Here is an 18,350-nt window from a genome sequence, read left to right on the forward strand (position 1 = left end):
TGCCACAATCCTGATCCGATCCAGATTAAAAATCCAGTTTTCCTCATAACCTCCATAAGATCCAAAATATTAGGACAATCATTTTAATATTTGTAGAGGTTGAAGTGAGCATGAGTTAGAGATGCACATATGGATTTTGATGACAATATGAAACCTATTTTTTTTGCATACCGTATGTAAATCATATTTGTCACAGCAAAATGTTTGATGTATCTTTTGGAGCTGATTGTGAATTTAATCTTGTGGCAAATGAGTGTATTTCAAAGCATTCAAGGAAGGCACTCTAATGATGTCGCGCAAGACTCCAAAGTCACCTGCCTTGAATAGGATGACGTCTGTGGGGCAAATGAATCATCAGTCGCTGGAAGCCCACTCCATCGTAGATGCGATGGCTCCAGTCGTGCGGGTGAAAAATAGGCATCCAGTGAGAGCTAATAAATTCAGACATAAGATGAAGTGGAGCTCTTTTGTGAGGTCTTTTTTTTTCCGTGGGTGGCCTTCACACATGATTACCTGGTTGTCACAGACAACTCTAATCAGGCTTCAAAAGCAAATGCATCATCTTTGTTGAAGCACTGCAACGTCCTGGAAACGCAAGCACGGGGAGGAAATACAAGATCGTAATGGGAAGGATTCAAATCCTGATCCTCCGAACTGTGTGGCAGATGCGCTAACCACCAAATTATTGTTTGTTATCAGAATACATTTATTTATTTGGTATTATTTATACAATATTTAGCAAAAAAAATTCTAAACGATTACTCGATTTCTAAAATACTCAATTTGATAATCGTTTTTTGTCAATTAATCGATACATTTTCACACACATAGAAACAATAAAACCCAGAAAGAAAGGGATGTTAAAATTTGTAAACAGAACCTAAAAGTAAAAAACTGTGATGTTTTTTTCTTTTTTACCTTGGGTGGATTCTTTGCAGAGATAAAAGTTAAGACACCGCTTCCTGGTCCCTCAATATAAATGCTGCTGTCTGTCTTTTATTGGCTAATCCCGTCACACGGTGCCCCCTGTGGTTTAAAAAGGACACGCACTCCTCTGGTGACGGCACACTCCATTTATTGTTGTCTAAGTATTTGCAGACAGAACGCGCTGCAAGCAGAATGGAACTAAAATGAAAGCAAGAGCAGAGAACATTCTCTGGAGTCATGCGAGGACACCGCAGCTCTTCATCATCTCCGTGCTCATGCATGGAATGATGCGCCGCAGCGGTCGGTGTCAAAGTGGCAGCTGTAAAGTCATTTCAGTAAAACACTTACACACCTGGGCCCTGTTTACACACGTGTGTGTGTGTGTGTGCGAGCAAGTCAAAAAAGAGAATTTGCATCAATTGTGGTTGTTTTAAATACATGTGATTTTCTTTGTTGTTTAATTTGAGAGAAAATTTCAACTAGGAGTGGCGCTAAACAGCTTTTTGGAAGATTTGTTAGCGTTCACTCGGCCAAAATGTCGCTTGTTGTGAAGTCAGCTGATTGAATTCGCCGCTACCAAGCAGCGCAATGACGACTCGTATCTCGGAAAAACTCGTGTCGGTTCATTCGTATATAAAGGCCTCAGTGTTTATTTGTAAACTTTGATCTAGTGGGCTAGTGTTCCACATACCCGGAATGCACCCACAAATCATGAAGCTGATTGTTCTTGTGTTTTTTTCACAACAACAGACCTCAAAGGTCCTCACAGTGAATAATCTACTTGCTTTGCAAGTAACACACAGCCTTGAAATTCTTGCACTTTGCACACTGAAGCCTTGACTGCTACAGTATGCTAGCAATCCAGATTTTTTTTTTGCTCCAGCTCATGTTCAACTGATATTCTCTTATGAAAATGTATTTATCAACAAAAAAGTTCATCTTGAAAAGTAGAGTGAACAAATAATACACACAAAACAGCTTTTTTTTCTTCTTCACAAGAATCATTGTAAATGGTGTTCAAAGTGCAACACGTTTACCACCCCTAGTTTAGATTACAAGTTTTACAATGTGTATTTATTTAATCTGTATTCCATTAAACAGTGAGCTCTTTTGAAAACTATTCACTTCGTCTTGTTTGTATTCTTACATGCAAACAAGATAGAGAAATGATCCCCTGGGGACAATTTGTGTACCTTTTCTTAAACTTAATTGTACCAAGGGGTTCAATTGTTAACCCTACAGAGTCCATCATAAAAATGTATACCTTGGAGCACAAAAGTACCTTTTTTTTTCTTTCTGAGACTGCGTACATTGTGAGCAAACTGAGCTTCTCGCAGGTGTCCTGGGACTTTGTGCCCTCAGGTGTGACGCATCTCTCCTGGGAGTTGGTCGATGCGCTCTCCTCTACTTCCCGCGAAACAGATGGTGAAGCACGGACAATGAGTGGATGAGACTGACAAGTCAGGTAGAGATGGGGGGGTGTTAAGGGTTTTATCTTCCAGATCTCACCTTTTGAAAACCTGCCGGTGAGGCCCGAAGGGATTTGGTGACCACGAGAGAACGTTTTTTCACATGGATCAGACTTTTAGTTCGGACGTTGATCACTGCCAAATTGCTCATTGTTAAATTTGTATTGACTTTAAAAATGTTTGTCTAGTGCATTCCCTGAAAGTAGTAAATGGTTTTCCATTAGGAAAGCTTCATTGAAGGCTTATGCAGCATGTGACGTTTTTCTGCCACCTGCTCTTGCTTCTTTGACCCACAGTAACCTCCTCCTCCTTTTACGTACTTTCATTCAGGCGTGGCTTAAGAATTTAACTAAATAGGCTTATACTTGTCAGACTCACCTGCTTTTGCTGCCGCCGCTGTCACTCGTGTGTTTTCACTTAGTGATATGCAAACACTCGGTTTGTAGCATCTGTGGTGTAAAAATGAATGGTGATTTGATTTTATGCATTTTGGATCATGGGTTAATTTTTAAAACTCAAATCGAAAAAGTGGATGAAAAGCATTTAATAAAACGATTTACATTCAATATTTAAATTGATTTGCTGCCAATGAATTAGAATAAAACGATTACTGGCCCTTGTCAGCAAAGCAATTAAAAGAGCGAGGCGAGTGCATAAACCGACGTCGTCATCATAGCCCCGCCCACTTTGTAACGTAGGCTGACGTCACCCGGTTTGAGCGTTACTTGCGAAAGACTGCATTAATTTGCCGAGCGGACTCCGAAAGGGAGAGCCAGCGATGGCTTCGCTCGGGCAGGACCGCCGTTACGGGCTGTCGTGCGGGAAAAACAGCAATAGCAAACTCGGACCCAACCGGACACTTTACCACGTCAAGCTCACCGACACCGCCATTCGAGCGCTGGAGGCTTACCAGAACCTCAAGGTACCTGTGGCGCGTGCATACCGAATACACGCACACTTGTCACAAGTTGTTTTCCTCGCTTTATTATCTTAATTGCTCCCTTTTTATCTCAAAATATGTTTGTGTCATCTGTCAGCACTATGCGCTTAACTTTACAAGCGAGACGCGCCTAATGAGAGACCATCATCGTACACACGCGCTTGTGTAAATGTTATTTTTTTTCTTTCTCTCTTTCACACAGGCGAATTTACCAAGTGAGCCGACTATCTGTTTCGAGGGCAGTCAAGGGGTAAGGACATGTTAATTTCTATTTAAATATACATTTGGAAAAAAAAGCCATCTATTTTATAAAGTGTAGATGTCAAACTGAAGGTCCGGGGGCCAGATCTGGCCGACCATGTCATTTTATGTGGCCCTCGAAAGCAGATCAAGCGTGTCAACTTTCACAATGCTTGCCAAGCTCAATACGAAAATTTAAAGTTGTCATATGTAATAAATATGAAATATTGATCGCAGCACCTGCAGATGGATCATCATGTGGAATCTTCCCGCATATCTGAGTTTGACATCTCCAATTAAAAAATCGTAATATTATTAATCAAGTAAATTTTGCCTCCATAATGTTTTTGGTTGTTTATTTTACTGTATTTGTCCATGAGACGACTTTGTACTTAATTAGTATTTTAATAATATTGTTTGATATTGTACGAAAAAATGACAATGATCGATGCTTCCTCCCCGTCAGCAAAAAACAATGCCCTCAGCTACATTTTAAAATATGAGCAAGGCCATAGTTTTTCCGCTATTGTGTAGCTGCAAAGTAGACTTTGCCATATATTGTATGTGCTGTAATGATCCATAATGGGGGTATATGCTTACAGCACATAGGAAGCTTACAGGTTATTGCGTCAGGCCAGGTACTGTGGAGTGACAGGGAGTGAGTGACACACACACAAACTTTCACATTCTGAGTCACAAATGCAGTGAGGAGCATTCATGTGTCAAGCAAAAAGCCCCCCCCCCATGACGCACATTGGTCGCATTGCCTCGTGGGAAGTTAATGTTGCTCACGGCGGGTGTTTACGCTTGGTTAGAAACTTTTTTTTTTTTTTTTTTTTTTTAAGAGGGGGAGGAAGAAGAGGGAGGGTTTCCAATAATCCAGAATCTGCAGCAAGCACCACTAGATCATATCTGTGTTTGTGTGTAGACTGCGTGTCGTCAGGGATAGCTACAGTTTTGACCTCAGGGAATGTTTTACTTTTCAGTAATTACACACGTTGGTGGGAAATAGCTGCAGCTTGCCAATGTTCCTGTCTGGACATGACTGGTTAACTAGTTGTGTCTCCATGCCCCAATGTTATTAATATCATTATACACTTTCATAATATTTATTAGTGTAGTTGTGTGCAGACCCGAGAGTGAACTCAACTCAGAATAAGCAGCAGTTTGGCAAAGTGATCAAATCTTGATTAAAAAGAGGTTTTAAGGTGCTACCCAATTAAAATGTAGCATTAAACATCAGACATTTGCATATTCTGTTTGTAAATTAAACATAACTTTTTTTTAATTTTAAGTCTACTAGCTTGATGCTAACATAATAGTAAAGTTGTCACAAACGGTGCAGCAAAACATGTAGACAGGCAGATTGTGAAAGTAACCTACTTATTTATCCTCTTTAAAAAATGGCTAATGTTGCTGCAGTTCATGGCTCCATGTACAAGTTTTTTCAGATTTTTTTTTATGTATGACTTACCTGGATGCACCACGATTGGACACCTGTTTGATGTAAATGCTCGTGGTGTTTTTTATCTGTAGTTTCCCTCCTTTGTTATTGCTCCTGGATGACGGGAATTTCTACACAGTCATTAACCAAATGAATGTTTAGAGGTAATTAGGAGCCATAATACTCTGCATGACTGTCAGCTCTCTCTGTCTTGACTGACTCAAACGTGCATGCTTTTGTGTTAGTAGGCGGCAGAGAAGCGTATTAGCAGGGTCGATAACAATGCTCTCGTCTGTGTTTGTTAAGACCTAATGCTAGTTTTGGACGAGTAATACAACCTGTTGCAGTGCATGGTCCAGTCGTAAAGTCAACAAATAACCAGTTTCATTTTGCCTTTGCGTGTTTTGAAGTGTTTGCTTCTTGTTTTTGTGCTCAACGTTTTAAAGGCATGAGTTATTCATTTCCCGCAACACCCCCCCAGCCCATTGTACAGCGCTCTTTAGCCTGGCAAGATCAGCTGAAATCCCCTGGGGGGACCATGTGTGTGTGTTTCCTTGCCTCTCATTTGAATAACAAGGAGCAAGGGAATGTGGCCTGTGTTTTGTCACCCACAATGAATTGACTTCCTCATCCTAATGCATTACAGTCAGTACAGATGCAATGTACTGTACTCCATCCTGGAGGGTTCTTTTTCATAGGCTTGAGCACCATGGTTTTAAAAAAAAAAAAAAAAAATCCCTGCTGTGCACGTAACGGAGCAGAAGCTAACATTTTTGGCTCAAAGTTATGCAAGTCGAATAAAGTTTTGATTTTTTTTTCCTTAGCTGATGATAGCTGATGGTTACAGGAAGTGCTGAAAAATCAAAGTGGCTGGAAACAACAACAAATTCTATTGTCCCCCTGAGGGGAACTTGAATGGTACACTCCATTTCTTTGTACAGTATTTGAACATGTCACATGCCTAATGGATCCTGTGAGCATGCGAGTGGAGTGAATTTTGGGTTTAAGGATTCCCTGCCCTTGGAGAAAACTGGCGTTCCTCCAACAACACAGTGACCACTGAGATGGTGGAAAAATGACTTCTGTGTGTGATCAAGCAATTCATCTTGGCTTACAAGAATGGCGTCCCGTTTAATTCCCTCATGTGAAAATCCAGGGTGCTGGCTCAGGAGGTATAAAAGGCTGCTTGTTTCCCTGCCACACACACGTGTCAAAGTATGTGTAGAGCCGGCCTTGCTTGGGGGCCACACGGGGGTGGTGAGTGGGGGGTTGCGCTGACCCACAATTTGTTGAAGTTGACAGTCTGGCCTCGAGCACCTGCCAGAGACAAATTCTTCTTGGCATCGGTTTTGGGGAAATCTCAAGGACGCTTCCTGATTTCTTCTCCCCTGCAGCATTGGAGCTTGTGGCTTTGTCTCTGTAAAACTGCAAATGGAAGGTGATTACAAGCTCAGTCTTGATTACATGCGCCGTCTCCCGCCGGAGGCATTCGCATTAATCACCCAGCATGTGAATCTGAGCAAGCGACACCAGCCGTGGACCCATCCGACTGAAATATTATATTAAAAATAAGTCGATAATAAAATAGAGATAAACAATTAGTCATGCAAAATTGGGTCAAATGAACTCAAGCTACTTTACTGTGGTAGCTGGTAAATAACATGATCAAAAATTACACAATCACTATGCTGTTTTAAAAACTGTGCATACTCTGGATTGTGTCGGAATCTTGGAATTCCATCAGGAAAAAGTTTTTGTATTATAAAGCTTAAAACCTTTTTATTTTTAGGCCTGCCTCATACCGAGTAGCATGACTGAATACGACTACGAACTTGTATTCTTTATAGTGATGGGAAAATGAAGCTTCACATGTGCATCATGAACCAGTCGTATTTTTTGACTCCTCTAGATGGCACTGTTTGAATAAAAGCGTTTAAGAAATGGCAAGTCAGTGTACGTTCACCCCGATGTTCAACTAATACTGCCATCTGGACGAGTCAAAATATATTCCAACTGGTTTGTGAAGCAAATTCGAAGCTTCATTTCAATTACTAATTCTTTTATAACCATTGTTGACTTTTTGTGAAATTAGTCAGATTTTACTGAGCAGCCAGTTCAGAGATATGCATACCACTTTCCTATATCACAATAATTTAAATTATAATTATAATTTTACGTGAATCAGCACTTTGACTACAATGAATGCTGTAACATCATCACGCTAAACACCAAAAGCCAAGGAAAATGAAAAGCACACGTGCAGTTTTGACTATTTGGAATATTTTTCCAGAAATGTTCCAAATGTTAAAACTTCAGGGTCATTGCAGTGAAAATGTATTTTTATCTGTGTGTGATAGTTCCACTGTTAAATTACTACTAATCCACCATGTGCCACCTTTTTGTACAGTTTGGTAAAAACCAGCTAAGCCAGCAAAATGCGTGATCACCCTTCTAGGGTCAAGGGAGAGGCTATGCTCAGCCCAAAATGGCAACTAGTAGTCCTGGGAACAAATCTTCTCTTTTGTTGGGCTGAGACGAGGAGTTTATTTGCCAGCGGCGAGGATGAGGAGGCAGCCAGGCTGTCTGGTATGTGTGTGTGTTTTATGACCTGCTTTTTCTTGTGTGTCACTGAGCGCTCATCCTTTTGCCTTGCTCCTCCTCGGCCTTGCGACTGGCAGAAATGTTGATTACACCCTAGCGAGAAAAGCTCAGCCTCCAGTTGCTCACGCTGGATTAACACACGCAGTCACACGTGGGGCGCGTGTATTGTGAATCCAGCCGAGGGTGGCTCGACTCCCGCTGCTAACAGACAGCGGTGGTGGCGACAAGTTTCTCTCCCACCTCCTTTCTCCTCCTCCCCCCCCATCGAACCAGAGAGGCGAGGCAGTGCCACGGCTCTGGAGTCCAGGAGGCTGGAACAAAAGACGGCCTGTTTTCAGAAGGCCATTACTCAGGCTGCAGAGGATATGGAAACAATAGGCTGCATGAGTTCTACACCCCGACACCACATTCAACTAAAAGCTCGCAGGAAACTTAAGCCCGGTGCACCGACAGCAGTCTCTCACAGTTTTTGTTCCATCAACTTTATAGTTTGATAACGCCAGGAAAAGGAGCCTTTTCCTGTCCTGTGCGCCAAGACATTTCTGATGACTGAGAGTGAAACCAATACCGTTTCTGTAGAAATAAAGATTTCCTCTCGGCTCATTCCAGTGAAATTTATGTCCATGTATAATCAGAATACTCATTTTTAGATTTTTGCCCTTCGACGTGCCCACTTCATTTGGAAGATGAGTAATTTTCATAATTTTTTTCTGCCTGATGTTGCTGCTCATGTAATGTTTCCAACCTAGGGAAGGATGGAAATGGATTAGCTGTGTCCACTGTTTTTAGCGCCTAGTTAAAGTGGAGCGGCAACACATGTTTTGTAAGGGGCTTGTGCCAGAAACAATCTTCTGATCCGTAGATCTTTGGAGAATGTTATGTCACTGTGGAAGTTTTTAACACTTTGAAGGTCACAGAAGACGACATAGGAGTAAAAGTGTCGGAAATTACTTGGAAAAAAAACATTTCACTTAGCAGAGTTCAACGGTGATCAGATTGCGCCAGCAAACCACATGAGACAATTCTGCTGACCAGCGCCAAGTCTCCTCCTCGTCCTTACAAAAGGGTCACAATGTTTATCTCGAGAGCTTGATTACTCTAAATGGGGGAAAAGGAAGTCTATCAAAAACCAAAATAGTGTCATTTGTATGATTATTATCAGTCAAACCCTGGGGCCAAACAACGAGTGGACTGTGACCAAAAATTTTACTAGCATTAAAATAACAACAAAGCAGACTATATAACAATAACAAATATTGTCCAATCAGCTTTTTTTTTTTTTTTTAAATGTTGAATGTGAAAGATTCTAGTGAAGGCTATGTGACCCAGGTTCAAAGGTCTTTCATCTAATTGTGTGAACCACTCTTGTAAATATTTCCACTACAGAATAGTGGTGCTCTGAATGCTCGGCCAGATTGTGGTCGGACGATTAACGTGAAGTACATGATGGGCGCATGCCTTTCTTTCATTCCCCATCACAAAAAACGACCTCCCGCAGCTCGTATTTTGCAGCCTGAGTGTGAAGTGTAGCATCCCCTCCCACTTTCCTTAACACTGCAGGTTACAGACCTAACCAGTCACTGTATCATAAAATGATTTTCTGCACTCTCCAGTTAAAATTGTTTTAATTGTTGTGGCGGTTAAAAAAAAGTAAAGGTCCATAAAATCCCTGTTCATACTAAACTGCAAGATTGAGTGAAAATGAAAATTACATAATTACGCCTGTAGTTAGTCATGGCAAAGCAAAATACGAGCACAGTGCTGTGTTTCTACTGATCACTGTAGATTATTATAGCACATTAATGCCATTTCCAGAATTAAAATTTTTGTGTGTAATCCCACTAACAAGCAAAAAGTGCTGAACGTAACCTCTGTGGTGACGGTCATAAGTGGGGATGAGGTTTGACAGCTCAAGATAAAATCATCATGGTCTAATTAGTTACTTCTTGAGGTTGGCCCTGTCCTTAAATCAAATAAATTAAAAATAACATTGCGCTTAGCCTAGCGGTGTCAAACTCATGCATTGTACTCATAGTTTCTTTCGGAGGGCCATTATGACTGTCAACGCCTAGCTTTGGGATCATAGTCTAGTAAAAACAAAGAGAAGATGAATGGTAATAAAAATTGCTAGCAATATTTGTAGTTTTTAAAAGTGAAGAAAATTTTCATTTTTTGTATTGACACATAAAGTCAATGCACAATTTGTTTTCGCGGGGCACATAAAATGATGTGAGGGCCGTATCTGCCTTAGGTTTGTTACTGATGGCTTAGCCACAATTCTTGTCTAGCGTCGACGTGTCTATCCGCACTCTCCTCACCGCCTCTCCAAATAAATCACGTGCGGCCATGTGCTCCTAGTTAGAGAGGCTGGCTGTTTTTTTTAACAAGGCCAGCACAGTTTTATAGCTGAGTGGAGATCGGACTGCTGTCCTCCTATGAAATGGCATTTTTCCACACCACATATTTTTGCTCTAACTACCACCCACACATTTTTTAAATTCCTTTTTTTTTTTTTAATAGGGAAGTTTTACAATAGTTATTCACAAACCTTTGGTGTGCCAGTAAGGTGACCTTTGCACAACTGCCTAATGTCTTATGAACGTTTGCAATGTGTTTAGCTCTTGTTCTTTTACTCTGCGCCAATATAAACAACAGCGCCAAAGATTAGTCAGATGCTTTCCTTGCATGCTTTTCTCTCGGAAAGCAAGATTGCACATTTCAGAGACTCTTTTACTATCATGGTGGAATAATTTTTAGCATTTTCTCAGTTATTCCTTTAGGTAAACACATTTTTTTAGGCTTGTAAATTATTTAAAGCTAATTGGTTAAGTCTGTTGTCTTAAATTCAGTGGTAAAGGTAAAAAAAAAAGTGTACACAAAGTTGGATAGCCACCGTAAAAGCAACACAATGATGATACACTTGTTTTTAAATCTTAGGAATCAGAGGACATCAGATCTTGACCGGTTGTGGTGAACTTTCATGTTCTGTTCAGTTTGTGTGCACCGTGTACTCTAACTAATTGCTTGTGAAAGTGAATCAATCACAGAATGCAAACGTAACAGTGGTTCAGTAACAAATGTTTTCTGACCTCTGTCTCTGAAAAAATACATCCGGGATTAACCCTATGCACAAGCTTACTACAGTGTATGGCAGCGATAAATAGTACACAGTTCTAAAGTGTTACGTCATATGCTGAGATGAGCCACCTGCGAGTTAACTTTCATAGGAAACCACATGAAATTTGATTGAAAGACTTGCAAAAACCTGCAAGTCAAGACTTGTGCAGCTGGCTGATAAGAATGAAGTGAAGCTCACAAACGCTGAGTCGGCTTGTTCTCAACATAGTTTGTGTTATTGTTAGCTTTTCCAACAGACCTTGCATGTATAGGTCGCTTTTGTTTTCAAGTCACCTAATTTAGCTTTTCTCCCTTGTTTGCTTTACAGTACATTAAGCTCCCAGCTCCCACAGCGGAATCGCCAAATGCGCTTCGGGTCTTCTCCTTCTATTTATCCAGCGACTGTAAAGACCAGCCGCAGGCCAGCTTTGACTGCATCCATCAGTATGTTTCAAGGTAGGAAGCCGAAGAAATGCAGGGAGTACTCTCAAGGTTGAACAGAAAATTTATTTTTATTTATTTATTTGTTTGTTTTAATTATTTATTTTGTACTTTATTTATTTATTGTATTTTTATTTTATTTTTGTTTTTACCATCCCTGTCCAAAACACTTCCCATGTGTCTTAATAACATGTCTCTGACATCCTTATATGTCCAAAAATATTTAATAATCGAAAATTGTAGCACACTTATCACATCACATTTCTTGTCTTGCAGAAATGAGCCCATTTTCAGTTTCTAGTCTTGTTTGTCATTTTCTATAGTATGAAGAGGAAGGAAACAAGCACTTCTATTTGTTTCGGGAAGAGCGAAATTGAAAACTCCATTCTTTTATTCAGCGTTTTAACACGTCCTATCTCGTATGCTCGCTTTGGCCCCACCAGTGAGTTGATATTTCCAAAAGAAAGTGTGCAGTCATGCGTGCAAATGAAGCAGCCCAGCCATTTCACGTGTGACGCATGACTTTTGTCCTAGAAGAATTTTGCAAGGCAGCTGTTTGAAGCCAGGTTTGACCGAGCTAAGCTGGAGGTTTTCCACAGGCCGTATCCTGCCATGAACCTTTTGTCTCGATACCACGTAGCACACCGGGCTATATCCAGTCTGTGACATAACCACGGCCATCTTGGCCAGCTCCAGCTTCAAACCGCACTGTTGCCCTGAAGTCTATGTGGACTTTGTCTTGACGGCGTTGACAGCTTAAAGCTCCTACAGCTCAGCGGCTTTCTTTTGGTCTTGTTGGTTTTGCAGTGACGGCCGCGAGCAGCTGGAAGGGCAAGGAGTCATCCAGGACAAGATCACCGTGTGCGCCACCGAGGACTCCTACCAGATGACACGCGAGAGGATGTCTCAGGTCGAGAAGGATAGCTGGAGCCGTTCGGCCATTGAGATAAAACCCGGAGCCACGCGTCCCAGTGAGTGTTCACCTCAAATGACTCACAACCCAAAAGTCATTTGGGGCCTCAGTGTTTTTATATTACTGTGAAGGGACTTGCCTCACAGACACACATATCCTTCAGTGGTGAGAGTTTGACTCAAGAACAGATTGTATTTTGCTTAGTGCCAGTATTTTCTATAGGAAAATAGTTATGAAATGCAAAAGCCATCTTGGAATGGATTGGATTCAATTTTATTTCCTGCAGCAGCTGGGTGATGTAGTGGTTAGAAGGTCGGCTTCATAGTTCCAGCTTCCAATCTTGGCTCAGGGCCCTCGTGTGTGGAGTTTGCATGCTCTCTCCATGCTTGTAATGTGCTTTTTGCAGCTACTCCAGCCACATTCCATTTTCGGTTCATTGAAGGCTGAATTGTTTATAGGTTGTTTATTATACGTGTGCCCTGTGATTGGCTGGCAGCCAGCCTGGGATAGGCGCTAACTCAACCATTTTATGAAAATGGAATTCACCAAATTTCCAACTTGGCCGTTCTTATTGGTTCATTTTCTTCTGGAAAATCCCAAAGATTACAGACCATCAAAAACTCCACCGATGCTACATAGTGCTATGTTTCGCTTAGCTTAGCTTACGGTGTACATCGATGCCCCTAAGAAATTTCGGGATTTTAGTTCTTGATCAATGCCAGTGAATATTTTAGACATATTTTGTATAGAATGTCAAATGTTATGACTGCAAACATTTTATTAGTGCTCAGTTAGTCAAAATGTTATCTGTTTTTATTATTTCACTTATCAGTAAGCACATGTCTGCGGTGTGATATCAATTTTCCAGCCTTTTTTTTTTTTTTTTTTTTTTTTACCAATTGCTTGCCAGTGAAATTCCATTGACGATAGCATCTGGCTTTTGAAAGAAAAAAGACACACTTGCCCAGAGTGACATTTGAAGAGTGCGTCTTTAAACTATTGTTGCAGATGTAAGAATCCAAACGTCATCATAAGTTATTCCCTCTTATTTTTATTTGATAGGCCCATAATTCCCAGTAATGTTTTTTACGTACATCAGGAGGGAAAAAGTAAGCAATGGGATTGCTCACATCTGAAGACAGATTGACGTTTTCTATCAGATGGTACGAATCATGAGCATCGTGCATCATAAATTAAATGTGCTGTTATGCACTTGCCAGCTTCTTTCTTCTCTTTTATTTCTCCACTTCAACCCTGGCTGCAGTTACGCAATTTTCTTTCCTGGCAGGACTATCAGACCCCCGCGTGGTGCCGAGCTCCAGACTCTTGCTCAAACTGGTTGCTTTTGACCACCCTTAGCCTTTGTGGATTGTGTATCAACTTTTTGTTAAGGTGAAGATGATAGCTGTGCTCTTGGAGCTTCAGGACCTTCTCTTAAACGACCTGAAGAAGAGTCATATAATCGTGCATTGTTTCATTCTTCCCTTAAGTTTTGCAAATGTGATTTATGTCTGACTTTGCAGATAACATAGCACATACAGTGACCTTCCAAGTACAGCTTCATGCGTAATAAGATTAGCAAGGGGAGATAGCTCTCACCCGTCCGTGCCCTAACATGCCCTACGAGCTGTCTGCTGAAGAGATCAGTTTCACCTCGAAGACAAATGGCTTGCATGCACTTTGGAGGTTAATAGCTTTTTTTGGGGGGGGTGAGGTCGTCGTGGAGACAGTGCGGCTAAATACGATTATCAGGTAGTTTTTAGAATTTTGTCTCCCTTATTTATCTGCTCCTCTGGGCTCATTGAAAAATGTGTACTGGATATTATTTGTGCCACTTTTCTTTGTTCGCCAAAAATGTTCATAATTTAAAATATGAATAGGAAGAAACTGCATGTTGTGGGTAAACAACATCTCCATAGTCTTTGTGTTAGTTGAATAAAGACATTTTATTTTGCCTGAAATGGTCCTGTTTAGTTTAGAAGACAAAGTGATAGCTACTGTGCGGTGATTTTCTGTCTTCACTGTGAAGTAATAAAATATTAGTATTAATTTTCACGTTTGATTCATATTTGAGATCATTTGAGTAATTAGCTGATATTAGACAGCAAAATAAATCCTGAATTGGAAGTTGTTCTGCGGAACTTTAATGGCCAAACACAATTCTGGATGATGGGTCACTTATGATTGATTTGAATGTCACTACAAATCACAGATATACCATTCCAGAGTGCCATCATAAAACTTTTATTAACTGTACTGGCAATGTTTTTTGGAACTGCCATCACACTTGAGGACTATAAAAAGCTTGATTTGATTAGAGCTGCTAACCTTTTTATACACGATGGAAGCTTAGCTGAGGTTGACCTCTAAATCCTCGACAGACATGTCACCACGTCATTGCAAGTTCCACATCCATTTTTATATTGTTACCATCACACGTTTCCCATTTTGCCTTTTCTATTGGTCAGGTAAAAGCGTCAAGATCCATAAGAGGCCGCCCATTGTGTCTGCATCAGACGGCAGCTTCTGTAAACCTCCTGCGCCCAGTCGCTGGAGCGGCAGCATGGCTTCGGTCCACCAGAAGCCCCTCAGGGAGCGCATCATTCATCTACTGGCTCTCAAGTCCTACAGGAAGCCGGAGCTCCTGCTGTGGCTGGAGAGAGAACGGGTCGGTCCCAAGGACAAGGCAGAGCTCGGAGCTATATTGGAAGAGGTATGAGGAAGAGCATATGCTCATCGGACACTTCATTAGGTACACCTGCAACCGGATTGGATCAACTCATTTCTTATTCTAAATTGTTTTGACTGTTCTGTTCCTGATAAGTTTGTTGTTTTGTTAGCTGAAAGAGAAATGATGGCATTCATACATGTTTTTATAGACTTGTGTGTTTGCATGCACGTAATTGGGTCAATGCGACTTATCTCTGCAGACGTGTTTGTTTTGGGAACAGGACAATTTGTCTGCAGTAGATCATTTTAAACTCAGAAACGGAGAGTCTCATCCCGTTAGGGACAAACTTCAATTCTGAAGAAATCCAGAGTTACTCATCAGAATGAGTGCAAGTGTATTGCTTATGACAACAGTGGATGAGTGTGGGCTAGAAAAATTGAAGGATAAATAAAATGAAAATGGAGGTTTGTTTAATGGTCGCTTGGATTTCAGGTGGCAAAAGTGAACCCCAAAGATAGCAGCTACCTCCTGAAAGACGACTTCTACAAGTACGTGCGGCGAGACTGGCCTGGCTACAGCGAGGAGGAGCGACAACTTGTTAGCAGGTTGTTGTTGAGGTGTGTTTGACGTGTGGACAAAAGAATTGCAGCTGTTCTCCCATGTGACTCTCTCATGTTTATTTTCCTCCATCTTTTGTTCCTGTCTGTTTTCAGGAAGTCGCAACCCCCCGTGCACGGCCACTCGAGGAATCCTCAAGCCGATGAATCGATCGGGAAACCATCCGGGGATAGAATGCCGCTGCAGCACAGTCAGACAAAAAACCCACTCGTGGTGAGAAGTCAAAGCTTATTTTTTATGTCTTGGGTTTGATTTCATCACTTGTAGATTATCTCAATCATGCATCTGTGTTGATCTTCCAGAAACGCCCCGTGCCTACGCACAGTCTACAACCTCTTGCAGCAAAGAGACAAAGGCAAAATGATCACAGGACACAACAGCAGCCAGTCACCAACGGACTTTTAAACAATAAGGGAGCACCTGTCGCCGATCCTCTTAGTTTCCACGCCAAACCTGATTTCCAAAGGACTAATAATACATTAGGGAGCTATGTTGGAGACAACCAGCACGCTTCCCTTTTAGCGCTTAACGTGTCAAGCACCGCAGACATAAAGGTGACCGATCAGCACAGAACCAAAGCGACGAGCCCCGAGCCACCTCGAGCCGAGTCGGACTGCGCTCAACAGCAACAGAAGAAGAAAAAATCCAAAAAGCATAAAGACAAGGAGCGGGAAAAGTTGAAAGACCACCAGGACAAAAGGTGGTCAGAGGAGAGTCCGGATCTCAAGCACGACCAGGACAAACTTGGAAGTAAGGCTTTTTTATTTGATTACATTTCAAACATCATAATCAGACTGTCAATCAAAACTCTCGCAATTTACCCCCACCACTGAGGTCCCGAATCAACATAGGTAGCCGCCCAGCACACTTAGCCGACATAATCTCCTAAGCATAGGTGTGTTTGCACCCCTAAGCTCCCTCTCTCTGGAGTGTTGGGCCTGTTATGTTCCCGACTCACTCAACAACAGCTCTTGAGCTCCCTAAAGCGACGCCTCCCCTGATGCCTCCCACCTCTGAACTCGTCTGCGTCTCCTAGATGGACGTGTTAAAGTGTTATGCACTGCGGGGTTATTTGACTGACTCATGCTGGTAATATCTTAATCTATTGTGTGTTGTGTGTGTTTTTTTTTTTAGATTGTGACATTACTAATGACATTGACTTGGTGGAGAAACCGGAATATGTGAGGTAAGTTTGAACATGTTGTGATTTCTTACATTTTACTGAAACTTCCCATATTACATTTCCACTAATAGTCAGCAGATGTGCTGAGGCATGTAATAACTATTTTTTTTTAAACAATCTTGCAAGTAAAGTATATTTCAATTTCTATGAAATGAAACTGAAGTTTACGTGACACCTTTGGAAGACTAAAGAGTGGCGTGGAGCAAGCATGTTGGAGGTGTGGTTTACTGTAGTCTAAGTTTAAAACCAGCAATGGACGCAGAGAAGCAGTTCTGTCCCATAGTTAGTCGTTTTAAAGAAAAATAAAGTTTTGGATTTGGCAAATTTTCAAATTACTTTTTTTGTTCAACGTTAGGATATAGTGTCTGTTGGCATATTCAAATGAGGTGTTCTATTGTGTTTTGGATGGAAGACGTTTTACATTAATGTCAACATGTGTATATGTATTTTTTTAACTCTTAAATTGTTTATAATATTTTATTTTTGTTAGCCAGCTCTGTACTAATTCGTTACGTTGCAGTAGCAGGATTTAAAATATGTCAAAGGCCGCCATCTTGTGGCACTAAATAGAATTGCAGCATTCTGAAGTGCAGTGAAAACGTCACAAATGAAATCGTTTTAGCGGGAGTGGCGTTCTGTGACTATTTGTGTGATTTTACAATTTTTGCCACACACTAAATCAGATGTCTATTTACAGCGCCTATGTCAGGATCACAAGCGTAGAACAACGTCAGCGGTACCAGGAGGATTTCAACGCAGAGTACGACGAGTATAAAGATCTGCACACCCGAATCGCCACCATCACTCACATGTTTGTTCAGCTCGCGTCCAAAATCAAAAGCATGTCGCCCGGCACCAAAGAACACAAGGTGCATGACTTCATCTGCTTTGTTGATGGATTTTATGCTGCCATACTAAAACTTACTTAAATTGTGTTCTTCTACTTTTAACAGGTGATGGAAGATCAAATTTTAGAAAAATACAACAAGTATCGAAAAGTAAGAAACATTAATCCAGATCAGATCTAGAATGCTTGGTAGTTATTCTCATTTAGGATGTTCAGTTATTTCTGTCCAATCTAAATTTTTGTCGATTGTGCGCACAGAAATTTCCGGGTTACCAGGAAGAGAAGAAGCGCTGTGAATATCTGCACCAGAAACTGTCGTTCATCAAGCAGCTCATCGTGGACTACGACGTCTCTCAGGGCTCCTCGTAGCGCCGGCTCTCCCTTTGCGTTGGATTTGTGCAACGGAGGGATTTTCATGAACAATGTTAGGTCCACGAGCAGATTTTTTTTTTTCTCTCACAAACCGGTCCAAGAAGAAATATGTTCGACTCAGCAAAACCAGCCACCAGGAACACTGGAAGTTATGTTAATGCTAACCAGAAGCGCCTGTTCGATTTATCAATACACATTAGAGTTGCCTCCTTTGAAATGTTCCACGAAAGCCTTCTGGTCTGCTGCTTTGCTAGTGCCTCTTATCTCTTGATCTGCTCTTTTGATTTTTTTTTGGGACGATACACTAATGCAAAATGTTATATTTGTATAGTTACAAGCCCTTCATCTCTATCAACTCATCTGTTTAATTGCAGCTTTTTTTTTTTTTTTTAATGGCCCCCGAAATGCACTTGTTTAATTCAGGAGCCAGGGAACTTTTTCAGCTTTGTATAAAGTCCTCCATCTTAAATTCATGAAAATATATGATGCAAAGATCAAATGTTGTTTATTATTATTATTATGTTCTGTGCATTCATCATTTTATTATTTCCCTTCTGGGGTTTAATT

General features: G+C 41.1%; 1 protein-coding gene across 1 annotated transcript; it reads left to right on the top strand.

Moving 5' to 3' along the window:
- Positions 1–3,006: 3,006 nt before the first annotated feature.
- LOC148400839 (RNA polymerase II elongation factor ELL2-like) lies at positions 3,007–18,282 on the top strand. The gene is made up of 12 exons (XM_088370755.1): positions 3,007–3,318; positions 3,539–3,586; positions 11,067–11,194; positions 11,987–12,150; positions 14,561–14,805; positions 15,256–15,380; positions 15,477–15,594; positions 15,684–16,131; positions 16,516–16,567; positions 17,262–17,433; positions 17,518–17,562; positions 17,670–18,282. Exons 1-12 carry the CDS (start codon positions 3,175–3,177, stop codon positions 17,778–17,780), a joined length of 1,800 nt encoding a protein of 599 aa, XP_088226881.1. The 5' UTR covers positions 3,007–3,174; the 3' UTR covers positions 17,781–18,282.
- Positions 18,283–18,350: the final 68 nt, after the last annotated feature.

The sequence above is a fragment of the Syngnathus floridae genome, chromosome 3 (assembly GCF_059516105.1).
Source record: "Syngnathus floridae isolate MCC-2025c chromosome 3, RoL_Sflo_1.0, whole genome shotgun sequence".
In the NCBI taxonomy this organism is placed as follows: Eukaryota; Metazoa; Chordata; class Actinopteri; order Syngnathiformes; family Syngnathidae; genus Syngnathus; species Syngnathus floridae.